Genomic DNA, 23,797 nt, shown 5'->3' on the forward strand with positions numbered 1-23,797 from the left:
CACATATATACGTTGCAGTTGAAGTGCGGGCAAGATGGCTAGACAAAAGGCGCCAATGGGTACACTCTAAAAACAGTTGCACCCTTTGGGGTGTTTATTTGTCCCACAACGATAATCGTCATCTGTCTTGCCTGCGTTTCCTTTCTTTAACGCTGCGAGCCCGGTACTTCCCAGTCACGAACGGCATGCGCGTTATCAGTGTGACGCAGCATTCTCGACAGGAAAGTAGCGAGCGCCGTGTTTTCAAGAAAGGAAACGCAAGCAAGGCAGATGACGATTATTGTTGTGGGACAAATATACACCCCAAAGGGTGCAAACTGTTTTTAGAGTGTACACTCTTAAAACGGTTGCACCCTTTGGGGTGTGTATTTGTCCCACAACAATAATCGTCATCTGCCTTGCTTGCGTTTCCTTTCCTGAAAACTCGGCGCTCGCTACTTTCCTGTCGAGAATGCTGCGTCACACTGATAAGGCGCATGCCGTTCGTGACTGTAAAGTACCGGGCTCGCAGCGTTAAAGAAAGGAAACGCGGGCAGCACGGGTGACGATTATTGTTGTGGGACAAGATACGCCCCAAAGGGTGCAAATTTTTCTAAGAGTGTAGCCTTAAACGTGCTGTCACTGCGGCTATATATATGTTAAAGCTTTGAATGCTTACATTGTAGTCTAAGCTCATTGTCCTCGCCTTTTCGTCAGTTTCTTTAAAGACATAGACTTTCTTAGCGAGTTAACCCTCCCCCACCTCCTTCCCCCTTTTCCGTATCGGGTATGTTTCTAGCCTTCTTCGTGGGCTGATCCAGGAGGTAGACCAAAAACGTTCGCCTATACCGAAGATAGATCTGGTACCGTTGATGTCAACCGTTGCACGGGGAAGCTACGTCGATTCAGCGTCTGTTCCGAGCACTGTACAAACGTAGCGATGGTACAAACTCTGTCAAGCGCTGCCGGACCACTTAGCGCGGTGACTTGTGCCCAGCAGCCACGCCTCCCCCCCCCCCCCCCCCCGTAGCTTTCCCTTCATAGCCACAGAGAGTTGTCGCGTGGCCTCCGCGATCAGCTCCGGCGCCGCGCCGGAGCTGATCGCGGAGGCCACGGTTGTCCGCCAGTATTGGCCTCGAGCTCCACCACTGGAAAAGCTGGCGCCACCGTTGGCATGACGTGCTAGGAGGGATGACGTGGACATAGCGGCCGCGTCGGCTGCTTCGGGCGCGCCGAATCGAGCTGAAAACGAGTTTAAATTCGCACGTACGCTGCGGTCCTTATTTAGTGGCGAAATTTCCCCGCTTCGTGTGTCTCCTTTACAACGCTTGAAAGCACAATAGGTAGTGGCTGCCTTTGAAGGCACGCAACATGGTAGGCTACTGCTCGGTTCCGCAGGGCCGGACGCACGTAACGGAGGCCGGTGTCAGCCTTATTCACACGTAGCCGCAGGACAAGAAGCTGCGTGAAGCTTGGCTCGCGAAACATAAAACCGGCTAACAGCCATCGGCTACAACTCGGATATGCGGCAAGCACAGACGCAAGGAAGATTTCTGCTACGGCCACGGTGTAAGAAGTGTATTCGTACACCGTTGCTACGGCGCCCGGTCTGCGATGTTCTGAAAACGCGCACTGAGACGCTCGCCCGAGTCCGCTGCCCGACTATAATGTCATGACGGTTTGATCTATGAACTTGTCGATGCTATAGATACTGGCAAGTTCAGTGGAGTGGAAAGGCCGCGGTAAGAAGCACATTGAAAAAAAAAAAAGCATGCCATATGGTCATATTTGTGTTATGAATTACTGCACTGGATTACAAAAAAAAGGAGCAGCGGGAAATTGCACGCTGAGAACATCGATAAACATACAGTGCGACGCAATTCGAGAAATAATATTGAATGGTCAAAGAATTTAGAAGAAGAAAAAAGATTCAATCGTCGCGACGGCACATCACAGTCCCCGTAGGCGTCGAAGTCTCAACAATGAAATTATTTTTGAACAGCTCTGATAGCGCCCATGCAACAATGGTTGCTTGTATACTGTCAAATGCTCATATTCTGCGGCCTAAAGCTCATGGCACGGTGCGAAAACGCGTGCGCGGAGAAAGCGAAACAGTGCGCGGGCAAGCATGCAGACGCGCAGTCGGTCGCGGCGAATCTGCGCGGTCGCTGCATTGAGGCTTCGTTCTATTACGCTCCATTTAGTTATACGAACACTATAAGAACATATTTCACATAGTTTGCTCTCAGCGTTTACCTACCTTTCACGCAAGAAGCCGGTTCGGGAGATCCATCGCGGCGACCGCGCGCAATGGCGTTCACTGTACGTATTCGGTAACGAGATAGCGTCTGTAAACGATTGTGTGTTTTCAGTTTGCCCAAGATTATTATTTAGACAGTAAGAAACTTCTCTCGTTTCCAAAGTACTTACAGAAATGTCCGGGAGAGCTCGCGCGTGGTGTTTTCAGTGAGCGCTGACAGCAAAACCTATGAGGAGCGCGCTGCGTGATCCCTCATACTACGCCAACGAGGCGTTTCCGATAGATGGCGACTCCGTAACTCCTCGCCGCCAATATGATACATTTGTGTCGTGTAGGTAACGCAAAAGCGTTGATAAATCGCTTCCTCTATAAGAACAACAGAGGAGGCGATGGTTGATGCATTTTTTGGTTGATGGCACATTGAACCTAGCGCAAATCTGTTTTCTAGACCTAATTCATGACCCAGTGACGGCTCTCTCTGGGTAACAAAATCTAGTATAAAAGGTGGCAGTGGGGGCTTGTTGGTGAAGCATCAGGAACACTTTTGATGCAGCGCGAAACGTAACACTAATAAATATCCCATTGAGAGAGCACAATAACAAAACAGAAAAGCTGCAGCCTGGTGGCATCCTCCCCTCCACACCCGAGCATGTCGTTGCCGATCGCTGTTTGACAAAACCGTCATTACAGCCGATTAATTGTTGAGGCAGAGCACACACTTGGTGAATTGTGCATTAGCAAGCCGTCGATAGCGTTGTTCTAAGGAGTCGGATTTCCTGCGTAAGCGGTGACAATTTGTTAGTAGGTTATCGCGGGTCATAAGTATGGTTCCGTAGTATTACTATTATAGCGCATGTTTCTGAGTGCTTCCACTTGATATATGTGGTACAACTGGCACAACCTTGTGTGGTATAAAAGCGGTCTGGTTTTGAAAATAAACATTTTTGCTGGTATAGCTGCGTGTTGTATTTCTGTATGTGCCTTCTTGTGTCCGTGTTACGTTTCGCGCTGTGTCAAAATATGCTTTTGCTAAACTGTACGTTTGCTGACTGCATGCGCCGAAAGCAAGCAGTACACGTCATAAACGTCATGTTTAGAACCCCCCAAATCATAGATCTAGTGTCGCCATCTGGCACAGAAAGAACAAAACAAGCTTGTAGGTATTAGGGCCTCTGAGATTGCGCTAACCTGCGTATTAAATCTTGAAGGCTATGTAGTGTTAGATTGGGCTATCGTTTGTCACTGTTACAAATTAATCACTGCGCTTTTAAATATGCAACAAAACTAGCTTTCTGAGTGCTAACGTTTTTCTCCGTACTCAGGCAAAAACAGCTGGGAAAATGTTATTGCGCAAAATCACTGGCTCTAAATCGGGCCAGCTGCGCATTGCAGGCTATGGTTAGGGTGGCTAGAAAACCTTGCCACTCTAGCCACCTAACCATGGTCTGTGCTTTTGACTTTAAAATCCCAGCGGGGTCAAGAGCAGAAGTGACAAGTGTTTGACAAGAGTTGGGGGGCTAATTTAGACGGATGCTGAACAGTTTGGTCAGCGTGAATTAGTTGCATGTTATTTCTAGTAATGCCTTCGGGGACTAGATGCGCGGCGGTCTGGTGCCGAAGACGTTCGGAACCTGAAAGCGGCATTTCCTTCTTCAGGTTCCCTACAAACCGCAAGTAGCAGTGTCTTTTGCCTTTTTATTCACGTTCATTTCATTTTGCGTGCATGAGATAATGTGAAAAAGTCCTTCGTGTCGGTTGCGGTGGTTTAGTGCATGTGAAACATCCTATTGCATCTAAAGATACCTGTCATGCCGCACGGGCAAGAGCGATCCCTTTCTCCTCGGCAGACTACCGTTGATCGTTCGTACTGCAAGCGAACTTCGTAGTTCCATGCCGTACTATTTGCACGAAATGCAGTGCGACAGTGCACAAGTCGTCTGATTTCTATGCTATCAAATCTGTGTTACTGATAAAAGGCAGTCTTCTCTTTAAATGAGCATCATCGAATGGATTCTTGGCCTGTTGGTTTGCAGCACCTGCGTGTTCGCAAGTTTACCTTATCAAAAAGGCTACTATCGGCTGTCCGTTAAATTTCCCGTGCGTGAATCAAAACTTTATGTATAGTAGACAGCGTAGTTCATATGATATACTGGGAATTACTGCGTGCAACGTGCAATTTCTTCAAAACTCGTTTCACAGTACTTATTGGCCACTTTTCCGTGCAGCGCCAATGACTGGATCGAATACGCAAACTCTCCGAGGCTCAAGGATGTTACAGACGAGCAACTGGTCACGTTCAGGTTGTGTGGCCGTCATTTTACACCTGACATGGTCCTGAAACCAGGGCCGACATCGTGCGGCTACAGGAGGAGGCTTAAAAGATGTGCAATACCTACCGTCCCTGTGTACGAGCCGGAACTGAGACCATTTGTTCCACCAAGTAAGTTCAGCAGATCTCTCAAGATCGTGTGGAATCGCATGTAGATTTTATCATCTTCTGCAACTGCGCCTCTCACCTGAATTGCTTGGGAAGATGCGCACACACACATTTAAAAACATTTTTCCCTCTCTCTTCCAGAGTTCTATAAAGGACCAGTGGGACAAGATGGTAAGTTTTTGGGCATAGACGTATACTAAATGTCGCATGTATAGGAGCGACAGGCGTACATGATTCTTTTGATTGAACTGCAGGCTGGTGCAGACTCAAATTTTGCACACAAGTTGCACTTTGCAGTGAGCGCCTTATTGGTTTGTTTCATCTAGAATAAACAAGAAGTTTGTTTCACCTGCAGCAGTGCCATACAGGAAGCATAGAATTTAAGGGAACAGAACTGTGGCACAGGTTATCACTGCATTAATAAAGCAAGGTGCATACCTTGTTTTGCTCATGATCTTGTAGTTTCACCCTAACAATGACAGATGGTCCATTTCGCACGAATTCTGCAAGATTCCTCTGGCATCGCCACAGGTGACATATAATTCCTATTTTTGGTGTGTGAAAAAAGTGTATAATGAACCCAAACTTGGCATTAAAATGCACTCATCACGAAGTGTTGGCTGTGCGTGAAACTTGAATCAGCAAGCGGTTCGACCAGAACAGTCGCATGTACAGTGGTGACTAAAAGTGACAAACCCCTGTGAGCGCTTGCTGAAGAGCACGCCACTGCAACCTGCGCTGCGCCACTCAAGATTGCGTAACATCATTTGTATCATTTATTGGCATATCCAATCGCTTTTTCCGAAGTATGTTCACTGTTGCTTCATGAATTCTACTCAAGCAGCTGCTGCAGCGGGCTCTCACTGAGGTACATTTGGCAGGCAGTGGCGGTTTGCGTAGAATTCACCGCTCTGCACCAGAATCTACATCATGAGAGCTTGAGTGGCAAGGCACCAGGTTGCGCTGGCATGTCTTTTACTTTTGTTCACTGCTGTACCTGGCACTATTTATGTAATGTTGTCTACTTATACTTTTTATTGTTGTATGCCGGAGAAAAGTTGGCACAGGTGCAATACATGTGTGAGTGCTTACTTGCTTTTCAAAAGTAGACTTGTTCAGTTGCACTGCGCTTTGAATGTCAAAAAGCTGAAATTATTGGTAAAAAAGTGAAACTATAGAACAAAGTGACGAGGCTATTTTTCTGCTAGCTTGTACAGCCCCTTCAGCAGACAGGAGCCTGCCTAGCACTCATGTTCACAAGCGTATGTCCTTCTGCTATCTGACATATAATGGTTCATACACTTGACAAATACTTTTACCTGTTGCTGGAAGTTGATGGGTACTCTAAAACAAGGCACAGTGACAAAAGAAGGCGATTCACTGCTCGCTGGCAGACTACATTTATTGTAGTGCGCAATGATTCATTGGACAGGCAGTGTTTACAGGCCACTCTATTCAAACCCGTGTACTCTAAACAAGTCGCACATAGTTGCTCACAGGAATGCTGATGAACTTGTGCTAAACATTCACGTTGGAAGCAGAAAGCAGATCACTGCTACTGCTCCGCTGCTGTGCCATCTGACCCGACTGTGATGATGTGACCACTTCGCTTATTTGTTGTTTCAAGGCCAAGTTGATCGTGCACTGCTGTCTCTGGAATAAACACACATAGAAAAGACAAAATGAATCAAGTTTTAACAGCGGAGCTGTTTAAGCTTTAGTGCCACTGTGGAGCGTTACCAGAAAACTCAGCCCAGCTGTGCGCCGCCTTGCGTTGCCTAGCAACCACCTGTGAGAGCACCGAGCCACGCAACCTCCTCGCCTTGTGCGCGTAGGGCGCAGTCATGACATCACAGGCAAGTAAAAGTGTTCCGCACCGGCTGTTCCGAGTAGAGGAGGTGACACACCTCTCACCTCCTCTACTCCGTGCGTACATGCTGCTACCATGGGAAGACCAAAGAAAATCCGGACACCCGAAAAAGAAGTGGCTTACCAGGAAGAGCGCCGTACTGTCAAGCGAGAGGTGATGTGTCGCCGCCGAGCTGATCCGGATCACCGCACCGAAGCTGTAGCTGAGAAGAAGTGATGCCAAGTTGAGGACCCCAAGTTTCAGTCCAGGGAACGCGAGAGTCGGTGCCTAAACACTCGACGTCGCTGAGAAAGCGATCCTGCCCTGCGACTACTCAAAAACTTCCAGTGTCAAGCCCGCCGAGACAACAACTAAGCAAAACCTAGCATAACCTCGCAAAACATGGAAACAACTTAGCCAAGCCTACCGTAACCTCTCAAAACCTAGAAATGACTTAGCCGATTCTACCAACAACTTAGCAGAACCTTGCCTTACCTCGCAAAATGTACAAACAACATGGGCAAGCCACATAAAAGCTACGTGATCACAAGCTTCGCTGTTGACTCCAGCCTTGCACCACTAGTGCAAGCTGCGCACATTTTTCTTGCAATGGTTTTTTGCAATTGGCATAGCACTTTGTCCCCTCGTTTTCTGGCATTTGCCTGTACCTCTCCTTGTTGTCTCACCTGAGAAAGAGAATTGCACCCCTCTATGCATCATGGGCACAAATGAAAACTGCATGTTTGTGCATTATCATGCTGATAAAATTGTCATTGATTTCCACCACAGTATTATTGGAGCCACAAGTTCCCATGAATTTGCAGCACCCTGTTTTTTTTTTTTATTTGACCTTTTACCTTCATGGGGTTTTCAGTTGGGACGAAAATGTTAGAAGTCATGTGTAGTTTTTTCGCTAGTTAACTCTTTCTTGCAAAGCTTGTTTCACATTCAAGTTATAAACCCCACATCGGTGCAGCAGATGTGAATGTGCTGTGTATGATTATAAAACTCGGCAGTATTTCCTTTCGTTGTTCCTTGATATGTATGACCATGCGTACAACATTTGGCATAAATGAAAGAAAGAATGAATGCTCAAGTAACGTAAACAAGAACTGACTCGTCAGTATATTCTGTGCCTTTGCATTGTGAAAGATACCAACACTACCTTTTATCCACCCCTTAATCATCTGCAGGCAGGTCGACTAATCACTGTTTTCTTAAACAAATTCAGTCATTTCATTCACATTGAAAAACAACAGCACACGTGTTAAAGGGATGCCGGAGTGCCTCTTTTTAAAAGATGCAGAATGTGTCTACTAATTATTGTGAAGTAACTTCTCATGCAACTTTTCCAAGTAAAATCTTTTGTTGCAGTTGTATAACAAGATTATCACTGCCAAATTCTCCCAGTTCCATGCCCTCATTGCATCTTCTTTTCATCCTTTGAACTGTACTGAAATCTAGCACTGTGGTTGAACCTCCACTGTGCCATTAAACCTCTGAGGCTATAGTACTGACACAATGGTATCATCCTATGCCACCATCTTATCGAGTGTAACTCGTAAAATCAGTCTACTTAGCACGGTCCAGCTTGAATCGGCACATTGTTAGTGTATGATAGTGCACACATTTCTCTATTTAAAATGCAGTATGTTATATGCACTTTGCTTGCATTGCTCTCATTTTCCAGGTCAACACTTGTCTTCAGCCAGTGTTCCACCCCACACAATCTCTTTACCTTCCTTACCTCCTCTTAAATCGTCGTTCCCAGCTGCATCGCTATCCCTTGCCTCCCCTTCGTCCCCTGCTTCACCCCCATCCCCTGCTTCACCCCCATCCCCTGCTGCACCTCCATCCCCTGCTGAACTCCCATCGTTGGCTGAATCCCCATCCCCTGCTGAACCTCCATCCTCTGCTGAACCTCCATCCTCAGCTGCACCTTTGTCCCCTGCCATCACCTCTAGTGCATTCACACCGTTGACACCGAAGACAGAAGATTTCAGCGGCTCTTCAGAGGTGCTCTCGCAGCAACCATTGAAAGGTCCAGAGGATGTCCATGGTATGTGTCACATTGACATTTGAAACAACTGTAAAGGATATGCTAAGGACAAACTTTAAGTGCCTACTGACTCTCTTTTTTTTTTTCGAAATTGCAGAATGTTTGCTACATACTTCTCAAAATTGTGTAAATATGACACTTGGCGATTATGAAGGTTGGGAAATGCTTAACGCTACTTAAATTTGATGCTGCAATTGGACTTGAAAACTACAAACCTGACATCGTTGACACTATTGTTGCATCACGACACAGAGCAAAGCTTGCTGACATTGTGTAGCAATGAGGCTAGGTATGATGACGTTGATCATAAAAAAAAGTATAAGAGAGGGCTGCATGCATTTATTCTGGCTGTGTTTGTGCGTGGCAGCTGCATCACTAGCAGTAGTGAGGCGAGCTAATATATCGTGACATCATGATGCATCGTCCTCCTTAGTACAAAAACCGAAATGGGTTTATATTATAGTGTGGAGCACGTAGTAACTGGTGGCAAAAACTGCATTCTTGTCACCATTGGCAGTAATTTTTTAATAAGCACCATCCAGTACACTCTTGGATCGAAGCGAACAATACACAGTGGCTGCTGGCCCTCAGCTGCCAGCATTGTGGTGATTGTTTATATTGCGTTCTGTCCAAAACTCGCCATAAGCTCTTGCGCCAGAGCGTGGCACGCCATTGCAGGGAGCTTTCTACTGGCGTATTTGTACCTTTAGCGAGAATTACCTTTAGCAAGGGTTACTGGTGCCAGCAACAATTTTGCTGTGTTGTAACCCACATTTGCCTTGCCAGACACCAGCCATGTTATTTGCGCTATAGCTACTTCATGGTGTGCATTCCAATAGGAGCAGCGGGATCACCAAGCAGTGCCTGTGTGGCTGTTGTGGTAGCGATAAAGAACAACTTTATGCTAGCCTAGCATTATCCTGGTCAACTGTAAATCAGAACTGCAGCGTGAATCTGCGCTTCTCCCAGCCAATACCACGAGCTGCATTTGTGACCAAGTTAAATTGTAGTCATGCTCATTTCATAGCAATAAGTTTTAGTGGTAACAGCTGCTGATGAACTACTACTGTTTTAGTAGAGTTTAAGTTCTCTTTTTTTTCAGCACAGTGGCAAAACGTATTCGAATTATTGTCATTAAATCAAATACCATACCGCCAGGACCACTTGTAGTAATCGCACAGTGAAATGCTGCCCAAAGCGCACTCATTACAACCTTGCTATGCCAGAAACAGGGTGATTACTGAAAAATATGTGCTTATTAAGCACACTTTTTTCCCACAAGATGTCATTGCTGAGAGCACGAAAAATATGTGCGACCAACTGTTCCCAACCCGGGGAGCTTGGTGGAAGGCTCGCGTGACCCTCATGTTCACCCCACTTCTGGCAGTTCTCCTTTCATCCTGTCCTCTGCTGAACTAGCTGTACTTGCTGCATGAGTGGAGGGACACATACTTTTGAGAAAATGATTTGAGGAGTTTGGTAATACTTTGACAGCTTCCCGAAATACCACAAAACTTCCATTTTCAAAACCACTTCAAGTTCCCTGTGTACATTAAAGTGTGCGATTGTCGTTAAGGTAATGTGATATCGTTCTTGTGCAGAACACGAAGACAAGCACTTAGATGACACATCAGCGCCTTATGACCACTACGACCATGCATACTGCAAAAGTGAGTTTGTCGCTCTATGTGTGCATTTGTGTGTTGCAGCAAATGCACAGTCAATATCACCCAAAGTGAGGCTACTTCCCTGCTCTTTCAGCTGTCCTGTATTTGGAGGAACTAGTGTCTGCTTCAATTGCACACTCAGCCATTTGCAAACAGCCCGGACAGTGTATACTACAGCATGGCAAGACGGATCCTAACGGTATGATTTTGCTTCTTTCCATTGACGCTGTTCAAAATCAAGCTCTGAAGTGTCACGATGCTCATCGTAGGGGCATTTAAAAGAGTGTTAACTCTGTTGCATGAAGTTGCCAGGTTGTGGCCCTAAATACTCCATCTTTAGTGAAAAGTTGCTCAGCAATGATGAGGATAACTTCCTTCAAATTTCGTCTGTCTTGTATTTGTATTTGTTGCTCCTAGATGTTTTCCATGTGAATTTTTTTAACTATAGCTTTAGTGAATTGGAACTGACTAATGTGAGGGGGCCCTTCACTATAGCCATAACACTGTAGTGATGGAGTAACAGGAGCCAGTGCAGAACCTATCTAATAGTGGGCCTTTCAGTCTAGTTTCATGACACTGCAAAAGTGTTGGACCCCCTCACTTTAAATTGTGGGTTCCCCAGATCAAATCACGTCATTGGCAAAGTTTTCTTCTGAGTATGTTACCTCTCTTTCTTCTTTTTTCTGTAATGCTGCAGTGAGTGTTCTTTTGTCCTATGCTTCACCACCACAATTGGGAGCGAATCGACCCAGTGCTTAGCCTAGGGAGAGGGATGTGGGGGCATTAGGTAGATGCCACTTTACTGTCTGCAGACCAATGAAGAATGATGCATTCATATGTTGTTACTGTGTGCCCCAGTGAGACAAGCCAACCACTAACTAGCGCGTTTCTGTGTGCATAACATGCGATAGAATAAAAAGGGGCCCCATCATAGTGTATAGATTATTATGACAGGCCTCCTCACCATATTGAGCGCCTTGTAAATTACCTCCTCCGGTGGTGAGTCAGTGGTAAGAATGTCAAAAGGCAAAATAAAACAGCACCACATTGCTTTGGTTAGAAAAGAAGCATTAATATGCCTGGATGGCTCGCTAATAAGCTCTTTGGTGTCCACTTAGATATAGCGACAAATTATGCGAATATCCTCCTTGAGATAAAATGGGGGCGAGGCACTGAACTTAGCCAAATTCCCTATACACGTTTTACCAGGACAATTAACTGCCTATTTGTGTAGCATTTAATTATACATATTGTTGTGTAAGAAGACGCAGATGAAAAAATATATACAAGTATATTTGCAACGTAATACGCCACACTTGGCCAAGAGGCAACAGCCCGCGCTAGCCTCCAATCGTCGTCATCGTCTTCTTACTGCTCGCCTCTTCGTCATTGGAAATACTATTCCGTAGCACTCCCCTCGGCGGCAAAAGCGTCCCCGAGCGACTAAAGGCTGGACTCGGAAGCAGTGTAGTAGGCCTTGAGCCTACTGACGTGCACGACATCACTAGATGCCAGAGTAAAGGACGAGGTTGAGCTCACAGGAGCAATTTCGTACGTCACAGGCATCACCTGGCGCAGCACGCGGTAGGGCCCTGTGTATCGCGAAAGGAGCTTTTCTGAAAGTCCGACGTGACGAGAGGGCGACTACAGGAGCACGAGCGCACCAGGCGAAAACTGTACGTCACGGTGGCAGGCGTTGTACTGATGCTGCTGAGTGGTTTGCGAGTCCATCAGTCGAGCACGGACAAGCTGGCGTGCATTGTCGGCGAGGGCGATGGCGTCGCGCGCATACTCGCTTGTTGGGATCGCAGCAGGAGGAAGTGCCGTGTCAAGGGGCAAGTTCGGTTCGCGACCGTAGAGTAGATAAAATGGAGAAAATTCGGCGGTGTCGTGCTGGGAAGAATTATGAGCAAATGTGACGTAAGGAAGGACAACGTCCCAGTCGTGGTGGCCCTTGGAAACATACTTGGACAGCATATTGGTAAGAGTATGGTTTAAACGCTCTGTCAGGCCATTGGTTTGAGGATGGTATGAGGTAGTCAGCTTGTGTTGAGTAGAGCCGGAACGCACAATGTCAGCGATAACTTACGAGAGGAAGTTACGACCACGGTCAGTAAGCAGCTGTCGCGGGGCGCCATGAATTAAGATAGACACGCAAGAGAAAGTCCGCGACGTCAGTGGCACAACTGGTGGCCACGTGATAGCATATTGGGTGGCATAATCAGTTGCGACGGCTACCCATTTGTTCCCAGGGGATGACGTGGGAAAGGGAGTGAGGAGGTCTAATCCAACACGAAAGAACGGTTCCACAGGGACAGTGATCGGCTGGAGACGACCAGCAGGTAGCACCTGAGATGTTTTCCGATGCTGGCAGGTATCACAGGCAGCAACATAGCGTCGGATGGAGCGAGCGAAACCAGGCCAATAGAAGCGGTGGCGGATGCGGTCGTACATGCGGGTTACCCCAAGATGTCCTGCAGTGGGTGCGTCATGCATCTTAAAGAGCACAATCTGTCGTAGATGTTTTGGCACGACAAGATCAGATCCGTCAGGGAGGAAGTTCCTTTGGTATAGAATGTTACCCTGGAGGACATATCGGCGAACGGATGCGTTGGTAGGTGTAGAGCGCCGATGCTCGATGAGTGCTCGCAGCGATAGGTCGCGGTACTGCTCATCGGTGATGTTAGCGAAGGCAGGCACAGAGAAAATGCTGTTGGCAGTACTACTGTTGGCAGCGTCAGGCTCATTTACCGGGTAACGAGACAGGCAGTCAGCGCCCTTGTGTAGTCGGCCAGATTTGTAGGTGACAGTATGCGAATATTCTTGGAGGCGTAAGGCCCAGCAACCAAGTCTTCCTGTAGGATCTTTCAATTAGCATAACCAGCAAAGCACGTGATGGTCTGTGACAACAGAAAAGGGTCGGCCATATAAATATGGGCGGAACTTCGCAGCCGCCTAAACTAGGGCCAGACACTCACGCTCATTGATGGAATAGTTGCGCTCGGAGGGTGAGAGGAGCCTGCTGATGTAAGCGATAACACGGTCGTTGCCGCGCTGGCATTATGCCAGTACTGCGCCAATTCCGTGACCGCTGGCATCAGTACGGACTTCGGCAGGAGCAGAAGGATTGAAATGGGCGAGAACGAGAGGCCTTGTGAGAAGGCCAATTAGATGCGAGAATGCAGAGGCCTCGTTATCGCCCCACTGGATAGGGGCGTCTTTTTTTCAAAAGCTCGGTTAGCGGTCATGCTACGGCCGCGAAATTTTGACGAAACGGGGAAAGTACGAACAAAGGCCGATGAAGCTGCGCACATCCTTGACACACTTCGGAACAGGGAAGTGCGTAACAGTATGGATCTTGCCTGGGTCTGGTTGCACTCCGTTCGCGTCAACGAGAGGCTCAAGGATGGTAATCTGGCAACGGCCGAATTAGCACTTCGACGTATTCCGTTGCAGACCGGCTCAACGAAAAACGTCCGGGACTGCTGAGAGGCGCTCAAGGTGTGTAGCGAACGTTGGGGAGAATACTATAACGTCGTCCAAGGAGCACAGGCACGTGGACTATTTGAAACCATGATGAAGGGAGTCCATGCGTTCAAAAGTGGCAGGGGCATCACATAGACCGAACGGCATCACTTTGAATTGATAAAGACCGTCAGGTGTTACAAAAACAGTCATCTCGCGGTCGAGATCGTCCATGGCAATCTGCCAGTAGCCGGAGCGCAGGTCAATAGAGGAGAATTAGCGAGCACCGTAGAGGCAGTCAAGGGCGTCATCAATCCGGGGTAGGGGATACATGTCCTTTTTGGTAACCCTGTTAAGGGGCCAATAATCCATGCAAAAGTGCCATAAGCCATCGTTATTTTTTACCAGTACAACAGGTGACGCCCATGGACTACATGACGGTTCTATGATGTTCTTGACAAGCATTTTGCGAACTTCTACGTGAATAACTTGACGCTCAGCCGGTGACGCTCGATACGGGCGGCGATGAATAGGAGGGGCATCGCCAGTATTAATGCGATGTTTAACAGCTGTAGTTTGAGCTAAAGGACGATCGTTAAAGTAAAAAATATCGTGGTAAGAAAACAGAATGTGGTAGAGCTCACGAGCGTGCTCGGACGGCATGTCGGGCGCAATCATTTTCTGTAAGTCGGCGATGGTACAAGTTGCCGTCTACTGCAATAGATGCTATTGAGTGATCCTCGAATGAGCAAAGCTGGGCCAAAGACGTATTGTTGGGGTACCGGCGTGGCAGCACTTGTGTCGTCAAGCCAATATTGACCACTGGCAGGCAGACGCAATACGCCATAATAGATAAAACGGTATGAGGTACTGTGATCCCGTGTGTAAGTAGGACGTCTTGCATAGGAGCCACGATGTAGTGACTGTCGGGCACTGGTGGGGATGACACTAAGTTAACGTAAGTCAGTGCCGAAGGTGGCAAGCCAACGAAGTCGACGGAACTGAGGCGACTGGGGTGTGGTTCAGCGGGATCCAGAACAGGCAGGTCAAGGTGGAGAGTACTGGCGGAACAAGCGATGAGAGCAGAATGTGCGGAGAGGAAGTCTAAGCTGAGGATGATGTCCTGGGGACAGTGGGTGATGGCTGTGAATAGCACGATTGTGGAGTGGTCGGCAAAGGAGACATGGGCGGCACACATACCAATTACGGGGGCTGTTCCGCCATCGGCGACACGGACAACAGGCGTCATGGCGGGTGTGATTATTTTCTTCAGGTGGTTACGAAGGTCAGCACTCATTACCGACAAATGCGCCCCAGTGTCTATAAGAGCAGATACAGAAACACCGTCAACTTGCACGTCAAGAAAGTTCAGATGAGTGGGCAACGTCAGTAGAGGATTTGGTGGCGTAGGGAGAAATGCAGCGTCACCTCGAGGCGCTGCATCATCTAGTTTTCCGGCTGGGAGAGGCGTCCAAAGGGAGTCAGCGAAAAGAAGCGATAGGGCTGGGGAGAGCGAGATTCTCGTCGTTGGGGCGCAGGTGAACGAGAATAGGGGCGGTTCGGCGCAGGAGAATCAGTGGCGGCATTATCGGAGCGTGCGGCATAGGGACGAGAAGGGCCACCTGGGGAACGAGAATAGGCAGTATAAGTAGACCGGGTCGGGGAACTCCAGCGACTGCAACAGTGGCGAGAAATGTGCCCGATTCGATAGCAGTGAAAACAAATCAGCTTGTCGTCATCAGTGCGCCATTCAGATGGGTTGCGGAAACGTGTTGGGTAAGAAGATGTGGGACAGGGCGGAATCAAAGAATCCGAGTGGGTATCAGGGCGATGGGCCGAGCACATGGTGTGAAGACCCATGTTTTCGAACTCCTGGCGGACAACTGCTTGGATCAGGGAAACCGTGACTGCAGGTGCATTGCTGGGGCTGGAGACGAAGGCAGCCGGATAGGCGGCCTCAATATGACGCCAGACGATCCTGGTAATATCGCCAGTGTTGTTGGGACGAGGAACGTCAGCACAGGAAGATGTCGCTGGGGTGTTGGGCAAACGGGCAAACTGCTGGTCGATACGTCGGCTTTTAGCGAGTTCCAGGCGGCGGCACTCTTTTATAACTGCATCCACCGTCGCGACGTTGTTGAATACGAGTAAGTTGAAGGCATCATCGGCAATGCCTTTGAGGATGTGGGATACCGTGTCTGACTCAGTCATGTGTGCGTCATGAATGTACGTGACATAGGGCTCTGTTGACGTCTGCACCCGGCCGGAATAGCGCCTTCTGCGCAGCAAGTTGGTGACCGTAGGGGTTGCCGAACAAGTCTCGGAGCTTTTGCTTCAGTGAATCCCAACTGGTAAGCCCATCTTCGTGCGTCTGAAACCAAACTCGAGATGTGACACCGAGGTAAAAAACTATGTTGGCGAACATGATAGTAGGGTCCCACCGGTTATTGCGGCTGACGTGTTCGTACAGGCTGATCCAGTCCTCGACGTCTTCCCCATCTTTGCCCGAGAATACACCAGGATCACGGGGAGCAGAGAGAGTGATGTAGGTCGTCGATGTGGCAGCAGGTGTCAGAGCCGGCGGAGTCGAGTTGCCATCGCCGGGAGCCATGAAGGAAGGCTCGACGTACCTTCCACTGTGAAGCTCCGTGACGAGGTACAGGGAATGTCCGCCTCCACCATACATATTATGTAAGAAGACGCAGATGGAAAGCTGTATGCAAGTATATTTACAATGTAATACGCCGCACTTGTCCAAGAGGCAACAGCTCGCGCTAGCCTCCAATCATCGTCATCGTCGTCTCCTTACTGCTCGCCTCTTCGTCATTGGAAATACTATTCCGTAGCAATATTAATGCAATTGACTTAGTGAACAGTTAACCCGAAATTATTTTATTGGAAACCACCATTATTCACAAGGTCTCACCCATTAATTATTTGGCATAATGGAGCGATAAAAGCATGTACACTTATTGCGAAATGCCTAACTTAGACATTTTGGGGCGCTAAATCTCCATAAATATAATTTTTATGGGCCACAAATTCTAGCTGAAAAACATCTTCAGCATACGCTCCTCTTAAATGCAGTAAACCAATATGTACATATTTACTGCTCTTCACTCAAAGCCGTCAAAGGCCCCGTACCTTGAGGAACTGTCGGAACCTTCTGCCACTTCTGCCGTTAGCATCATTGGCAGAAGTGGCTGAAGGTTTTGACAATGTGAAGGCATAGATAGACTGTGAGACAAAGATAGAATCTTTGGGGCACAGATAAAATCTTGTAGGCAAAGATTGACGGCAGAAATAAGAAACCCACTTCCTACCATCGCTAGACTAACTTTTTCTTTTAGATGCAACAAACTTGATGAACCTTGGCGCAGTAATTGCGGAGAAATATGTTTTCTTTGGTATTTTGATTGAGCTAAAGCTTCTTCTTAAGCTACACTTGATCTGATCAGGTTCTTCTGTGTTGGGCTGCTGAGCACGAGGTCGCGGGATCGAATCCCGGCCATGGCGACTGCATTTCGATGGGGGTGAAATGCGAAAACACCCCTGTACTTAGATTTAGGTGCACGTTAAAGAACCCCAGGTGGTCGAAATTTCCGGAGTCCTCCACTACGGCGTGCCTCATAATCAGAAAGTGCTTTTGGCATGTAAAACCCCATAACTTAACTGATCAGGTTCTCACTCTGAGGTGTCACCTGCGTAGAGTGAGTGACTGATTAAGTACAATAATAGTAGGTATGTTTATACTCTCGTATCTGTTTTAGTACTGCAGATTGTTTAGATATACAGACTCGCATGTGATTCGGGATGCATATTTGTTTTTGCACTTGTTCTCGCATTTCTAGTGCTCTGACAAAATCTTTTTTTTCAGGCAAACCAATCAAAAGTCAGGGGACCGCACAGCAGCATCAGGTTCAAGCGCCCAGAAAGCGTGGTCGCCCCCCTTTACTTCAAAAAGACCAGCAGTGCATATATTTGACCAGGCATCCCAGTACTGGGCAAGTGACTGCTCCCCTACTCCGTTGCCAATCCCAGCAGTCGTCGGACATTTGTAACGACTCTGCAAGTAAGGTGCCCAAGGAGCTACTGCCAATTGATAAAAAAAGGAGGAGGCGCCATTATTGGGTAGCGAGGTCTCATCTTCTACGTGCCACCTCAAGGTATCACAGGCCAGCAAGACCTGTCATGACCCGTGAAAAAATTGTGTCAGAAGCCGCCAAGTATGTCAGCAAAGAATTTCTGGATGTCTTGCGGGCCGAACTTCGTCTTCCATCCTTGAAAAGGTATGGCAAAGCTGGCATAAGTAATTTCAGCATATTTATTTAATTTGGCCTTAATGGCTACAAGGCATTGTGTAATGTGGAAGTGAACATCAGGACAGCAGAACTACCTGATAACCCTTATGCAGACGACGAATTGATTGACTTCTCTGGGGGGGTCAGATTAAAAGATATGAAAAAAAATGCCAGGACACATTGCTGATTCATTTGGCATTAGTATCTGCTCGATTCTAACATGCTCTTCAATCAAACGCACACCCACTTTCTGTATGTCCAAAGTCGAAGACTAGCATAGAAGGGACAATAAAGCACTTAAACAAAGTAGAATTTAAAGGCGCACCCGATTTTTTAGCAAGGAAAATGGGCAAGAGTCTAATATGTGTTCCACCACTGCGGCCAGATTCCGAAAGTCAGCATCGCCACACATTGTTTTTTTTTTCCATCTCAACTTCGCCGCAATACATTCATGTTGTGCTGTAAAGCATGTGTTATGCGGTAAAGCATACGAATGTCGCGAAGGCAGTTTTGGTTTCATGTCTGATTGCAACGCGCAGACAATGTTTCGACCAATTTTCTCGAAAAATATACAGGCGCGCATTAGAATTGGGTAGATAACATGATTAGACATTGGAGAGATTTGGTTATTGCTTCAAGATCTCCCTTGGGCAGGCTGAAAATAAGCATTTTTCGATGGGAGATGGCATTTGTTTGACGAATTCAATTTCCTCAAGCTCCGCTGAGATAGACGCTGCCACTGAAGGGGTCACTACTGGGGTGATCATAGAGGTCGGGCGCATGTGTGCTGACTGTTCAAGTTCAATCTATCCAGTGAAGGCCAATTTTAGGATTAAAATAAAATTTGGGCTCATAAAAATGCATGGGTGCTGGCCGGAACCTTTTGTCAGGATCGAATTAACCAAAAAATTGAATTAACCGAAGACAAATTTTCGGAGGTTTACTCTGTGTGTGTGTGTGTGTGTGTGTGTGTGTGTGTGTGTGTGTGTGCGCGTGCGTGCGTGCGTGCGTGCGTGTGTGGCACTAACCAACTTCTGATGGTTTCAACATTTCACATTTGCACAAGCCTGCCAAGTAGATGCGTTCTGTTAAGCTTTACTTTTACTGCACTAAACGGCATCCTGCTAGTTTCAGTACTTCAAATGAACAAGCATGGTGTGTATAGTGCATGGTTATCAAACTTTGATGTATGGTTTGTAGTGTGGAGTGCACAAACTTTTACAAAGACGCACACTTGTTTGTTTGCTTTCTGAAAGTAACACTGAGCTTGCTGACGTCTGTGCTGTCTTTGGTGACATCAATGCTGCTGCCATGACATCCGATTGGGATCAGCCCACCTCTGACCATAAAGAAGACCTCAGGAGCCGGTAAAACGTGCACATGCCCAGCAGTTGAGTTGTAGAGTTCTTGTTTAACAACAACAAAAACTACAAACATGCTTGGACCACACTCCTAATTACACCGACAATGTTTGCAACATAATTTGCTATCAAGAGCGTCGAAACATAAGAAGTACCTCACTTACTCTAATGTAGGCAAATACTTTCCTTTAAAATATATGAAAGTTGGGAGCTGGCTTGGATCCGAAGATGTGGTTTGGTAGCAACTGCAAGGCACTGCTGACATCAGAAGGGTCAATACCAAAAAGTAGAAAAATATATTTGCTGATCTAATCAGGACTCGGAAAACAAGCAGGAATGTCTATAATGACAGTGATCATACAGGTGAAGGACATTGCAAACACTCTAGATGTCGCCCGGAACAAGTTCAGATGCCTGTCTACATTGGCATGCCTTCGAGATGTCTACTTTGCGTAGGTAGTGAACTGGGTTGCGGCTGCATGGGATGAACTTTCGGTCGATGTGATAATGCAAGCATTCCAAAAGTGCGAAATCTCGACTATGTTTCATGCTCTTTTCACAGTAAAATGCTTCTTTTCATTAAGCTTACATTCAGAGAAGGTCTTTTTTTTTTTACTTTCCAAATTTTGACAGGCGGCCCAGTATCAAGCCCAGCCTAAATTCAAATTTTTATGGTAGCTGTCAGGCTATTACTAAAATGGGTCTCTTCTGGAAAGATGAGAAAGTCAGTTCACTCATTTTTAAATGACATGTTACTGCTGCAAATATGAAACACAGACAACATAAATGATGACACCGGTAATAACACTAGTGATCATTTTCATTCCTTTCTGTTTGTTCTTGTAGTGGTAAACATGTTGTTCAGTTAAGTACCAATTGCAGCAAGAACAAGTTCTTCACTCATTTCACTCTATCTTGCATCACCCCGTCTACCTGACGGGTGTTCTCAGAATCAGTCGCTCATTCAGGCAGGGCTTGAAAACTAGAAAATGCATGCCAGTGAGTGGTTTAAGCAACAACCAGCAGCACCTCCAAAAAAAAAAAAAATGTAAGGTAGATCCTGTCAAAATGTAGACATGTGAAATTCCTTGGGAACACTCTGCTTCCTTACCGAAGATATTATTGTGCATTCTCTATTATTCCACATTTTAATAATTTATTTGAAGCTTGAAAGTTACAAATGAAATGTCCTCAAATTCTCAGGTCACTGCTTTGATAAGAGAAAAAAGAAACTATAAAGTGATATACATTGTACATGTATGGCAATCTCTAGGTGCCTTCTTTCTCGCACTGTTGTCCCCAGGAATGCATATTGTCTAGAGTGGTTTGGGGGTTTGAGTTTCAGGTTTGCCTGGGCAACTTTCCCCACACTGTGTGAGCAGATTGCTGCAGCTTGGCCACCACACCTGAGCTAGGTTCTGGAATTTTATTTCTTGTGCCATAGCTTGAAAGTGTGGCTTGACAAGGACAGAGTAGCACAAGGTGTTCATCTCATTGGAGTGAGACTGGCCCTTGAGATTGAATTGAGCAAAGAGGAGCTCATAAAGGCTCAACAGGGCGATGCTCACTGTCAAAACCTGGTTCTCAGTGTCGGCGAAGAGACAGACCCTGAGAGAGCAGTCAGCAGGGCGCCTGTAAACCGCTGGCACGACGGTAGGCACAGACTGTAGGGCAGCTGGTACAGCTTCAGATGAGCCGGAGAGCTATGTGCTTGATGCTGACAGAGCTTTGTTGAAATATGTGCCAAGCAAGGAAGACTCTAACGAAAGCTTCGAAACGATCATCCTGTGCCAGCTCGGACGAGTGGCACAGCAGCACTACCATGACCCAGATGGCCACAGGGGCATGCCAAAGACATACAAGGCTACCAGAGCCCTGCATTAGTTGTCGGTAACAATTGAACTGTGCAGATGCCTTGAATGTGCTTGTAATGCTATCATCTTCGTCATCATCAGCCTGGTTACGTCCACTGCAGGGCAAAGGCCTCTCCCATACTTCTCCAACTACCCCGGTCATGTACTAATTGTGGCCATGTTGTCCCTGCAAACTTCTTAATCTCATCCGCCCCCCTAACTTCCTGCCACCCCCTGCTACGCTTCCCTTCCCTTGGAATCCAGTCCGTAACCCTTAATAACCATCGGTTGTCTTCCCTCCTCAATACAGGTCCTGCCCATGCCCATTTCTTGATTTCAACTAAGATGTCATTAACTCGCGTTTGTTCCCTCACCCAATCTGCTCTTTTCTTATTCCTTAACGTTAGGTGGAATGCTGTCATGTGTGTTTAAATTTTCCTTGCTCCCTTTTTGGCACAGCCCTACTAGTACTAGCAAACTTTACGGTAGCGAACCAGGAAAAAAATTTTGCAGAAACCATCAAAGATGATTGTCAAAGTAAGCAAGTACCTTATGCAAACTGCAGAAATCAAATGGACACACTAGCAATACTGCTGAAGTATGCTGCTGACATCGCTAATGATGTTTGATGATGGCAGGGCAAATTATCATCGACACGTTTTGTACATGGCATGATATAGTGACGGTGATAACAACAGCACAGCAACAACAATGTGACGATGATGGAGAGGATGTAATAATGATGGCATCATGACCAAGATGGCATGAGGACAATGAAATCATGACAGTATGATGACAGCATGACAACGGCGTTACAACAGCTGTGTACTTTCCCTTTCTTTTCTGCTCATTCATTTCACTGAGGCCAGATGCTTCTTCAGCCATTGGCTCAACATAATCCAAGATGCATGCACTGTGCAAGTCGATCTAAGCAAAGCTGTGGTGAATCGGCAATACGAAGTACAGTGGACTCTTTTTAAACGGAACCTCAAGGGACCAGTGAAATTGGTTCTGTTTATCAGGAGTTCTATTTACTGAGAGTCAAAGCTGAATACAATTGCGTGAATGCAAACTGAACCAGCCATGAGGATGGTGTTCTGTTAACCCTTTGAGGGTCAATGACGTAAATATACGGCACCGCGAAAAAGTCCAAAAACGGTCGATGCCATATATTTACGGTGTCGTCTGTACATTCAAATAGCGCGCCAATTTCCTAACTTTTTCTTTTCTGTCATGTGCTACCACTATGTGGGAATACAGGGAATTTTTTTGGCGTCCCTCTCTCGGTTTTGGTTGCATAGTTTGTTTTAGATCTACTTTGCCCCCGCGTGCCTACATACTACCACTCGCGCATTGGCGCGCAGGCGGGCAGCGGTTTGGGTTTTGTTCCGTGGGCGGTTTCGGCTTCTTTCACTTGCAAAACTGATGGCTATCTCATTACTAATCGCTTAAAGGGCTACCGCTTATTTGTCGCTCATTTAGTGCTGACAAGGGTGCGCATAGGAAGGATGCCACCGTGCATGAGTTTCCGTTACTTTCTTTTTGTTTTTTTGACACTCGCTCAAACTAATTGCCTCTGGTTAGTGATAAGATGAAGATTAGCAGAAGTTCATCACACATTTCGCTTTTTGGTGGACACACAACCACACAGTTTTCTTGAGTGTGCGCACCTACGCAGTTCGATTACGCTATGGACGTAAATATTAGTGTGAGAGCAGGAACAGGTGAAAGTTGCGAAATATTGTCGTGTGCGCATTTTCAAAGCCTTGAACTATGTGTATAACAACGCATCAAATTTTTAATTCTTACACGTTTATTTCCTTTTTTATTGTTGTTATTCATGAATGAAGAGTACATATATACCAACGCAAATTATCTTTTTCTCACTTTACGGTCACCCTTGAAAAATTACGGTACAGTTTTTCTGAAATAAGTCCCTAGGAAGAATTGGAATCTGCAATAAAAAAATCAACCCTGGGTGGTCACATACGGCGAAAAAAATCTACCCTCAAAGGGTTAAGAAACAGTTCTGTTTAAGTGATTTTCGTTTATCAAGATCCCACTGGACTAGCACATCTCAATAAGAGATGCACAGTGGACTTGAGCGATAAAGATGCCTCGCAACCATCAGCTCAGGTGGAGGAAAACCATGACACAGCTCCACCATTGAGCACAGTATCTCAATGTTCAGGCGCCACAAAGATTTCATGATAGAGCAGGTGCGTCTCAAAGAGCTATAGTGCCACAACTCAGTTGTGCGAGGGAGCATGCCCTTGGCAGAAAAACTCCAATGATGAAAACATAAAATATAGCCAAGGAAAGCTGTTCACTTTAACTCCCCATTGACCTCCCAAGCTTCCCTGTATATATCTATCTGATATCTGTGTGGACCTTTAATATATGTTCAGTTCTCACTTATATATCTGTTTGAAGAGTCAAGAAGAAGCAAGCAAGTTATTCTGGCAATCCATCCACGGCTGAGGGACAAGGTGAATGCAAGCAGGCAGCAATGTTCAGGCACGTGTTTGTCTGCATAATTCATTGCTCGCTTGAATAGGATGTAAAA

At 46.6% G+C, this 23,797-nt stretch overlaps 1 protein-coding gene across 1 annotated transcript; it reads left to right on the forward strand.

Annotated features, from left to right (window-relative positions):
• Nucleotides 1-3,632: 3,632 nt before the first annotated feature.
• Nucleotides 3,633-23,788, forward strand: LOC139060335 (arginine-glutamic acid dipeptide repeats protein-like). The gene is made up of 8 exons (XM_070539442.1): nucleotides 3,633-3,909; nucleotides 4,465-4,679; nucleotides 4,818-4,847; nucleotides 8,216-8,584; nucleotides 10,186-10,254; nucleotides 10,346-10,450; nucleotides 17,594-18,005; nucleotides 23,665-23,788. The coding sequence occupies exons 2-8, from the start codon at nucleotides 4,568-4,570 to the stop codon at nucleotides 23,786-23,788; spliced, it is 1,221 nt and encodes a 406-aa protein (XP_070395543.1). The 5' UTR covers nucleotides 3,633-3,909; nucleotides 4,465-4,567.
• Nucleotides 23,789-23,797: the final 9 nt, after the last annotated feature.

This window comes from Dermacentor albipictus, chromosome 5, assembly GCF_038994185.2.
Source record: "Dermacentor albipictus isolate Rhodes 1998 colony chromosome 5, USDA_Dalb.pri_finalv2, whole genome shotgun sequence".
Classification (NCBI taxonomy): domain Eukaryota; kingdom Metazoa; phylum Arthropoda; class Arachnida; order Ixodida; family Ixodidae; genus Dermacentor; species Dermacentor albipictus.

Bases quoted from the DNA above. Each gene is read 5' to 3' on its own strand.
- LOC139060335 (XM_070539442.1), top strand. From the start codon at position 4,568: ATGGTCCTGAAACCAGGGCCGACATCGTGCGGCTACAGGAGGAGGCTT. The intron at 8,585-10,185 runs GTATGTGTCACA...GTTCTTGTGCAG, and splicing joins AGGTCCAGAGGATGTCCATG to AACACGAAGACAAGCACTTA. The intron at 10,451-17,593 runs GTATGATTTTGC...CTTTTTTTTCAG, and splicing joins TGGCAAGACGGATCCTAACG to GCAAACCAATCAAAAGTCAG.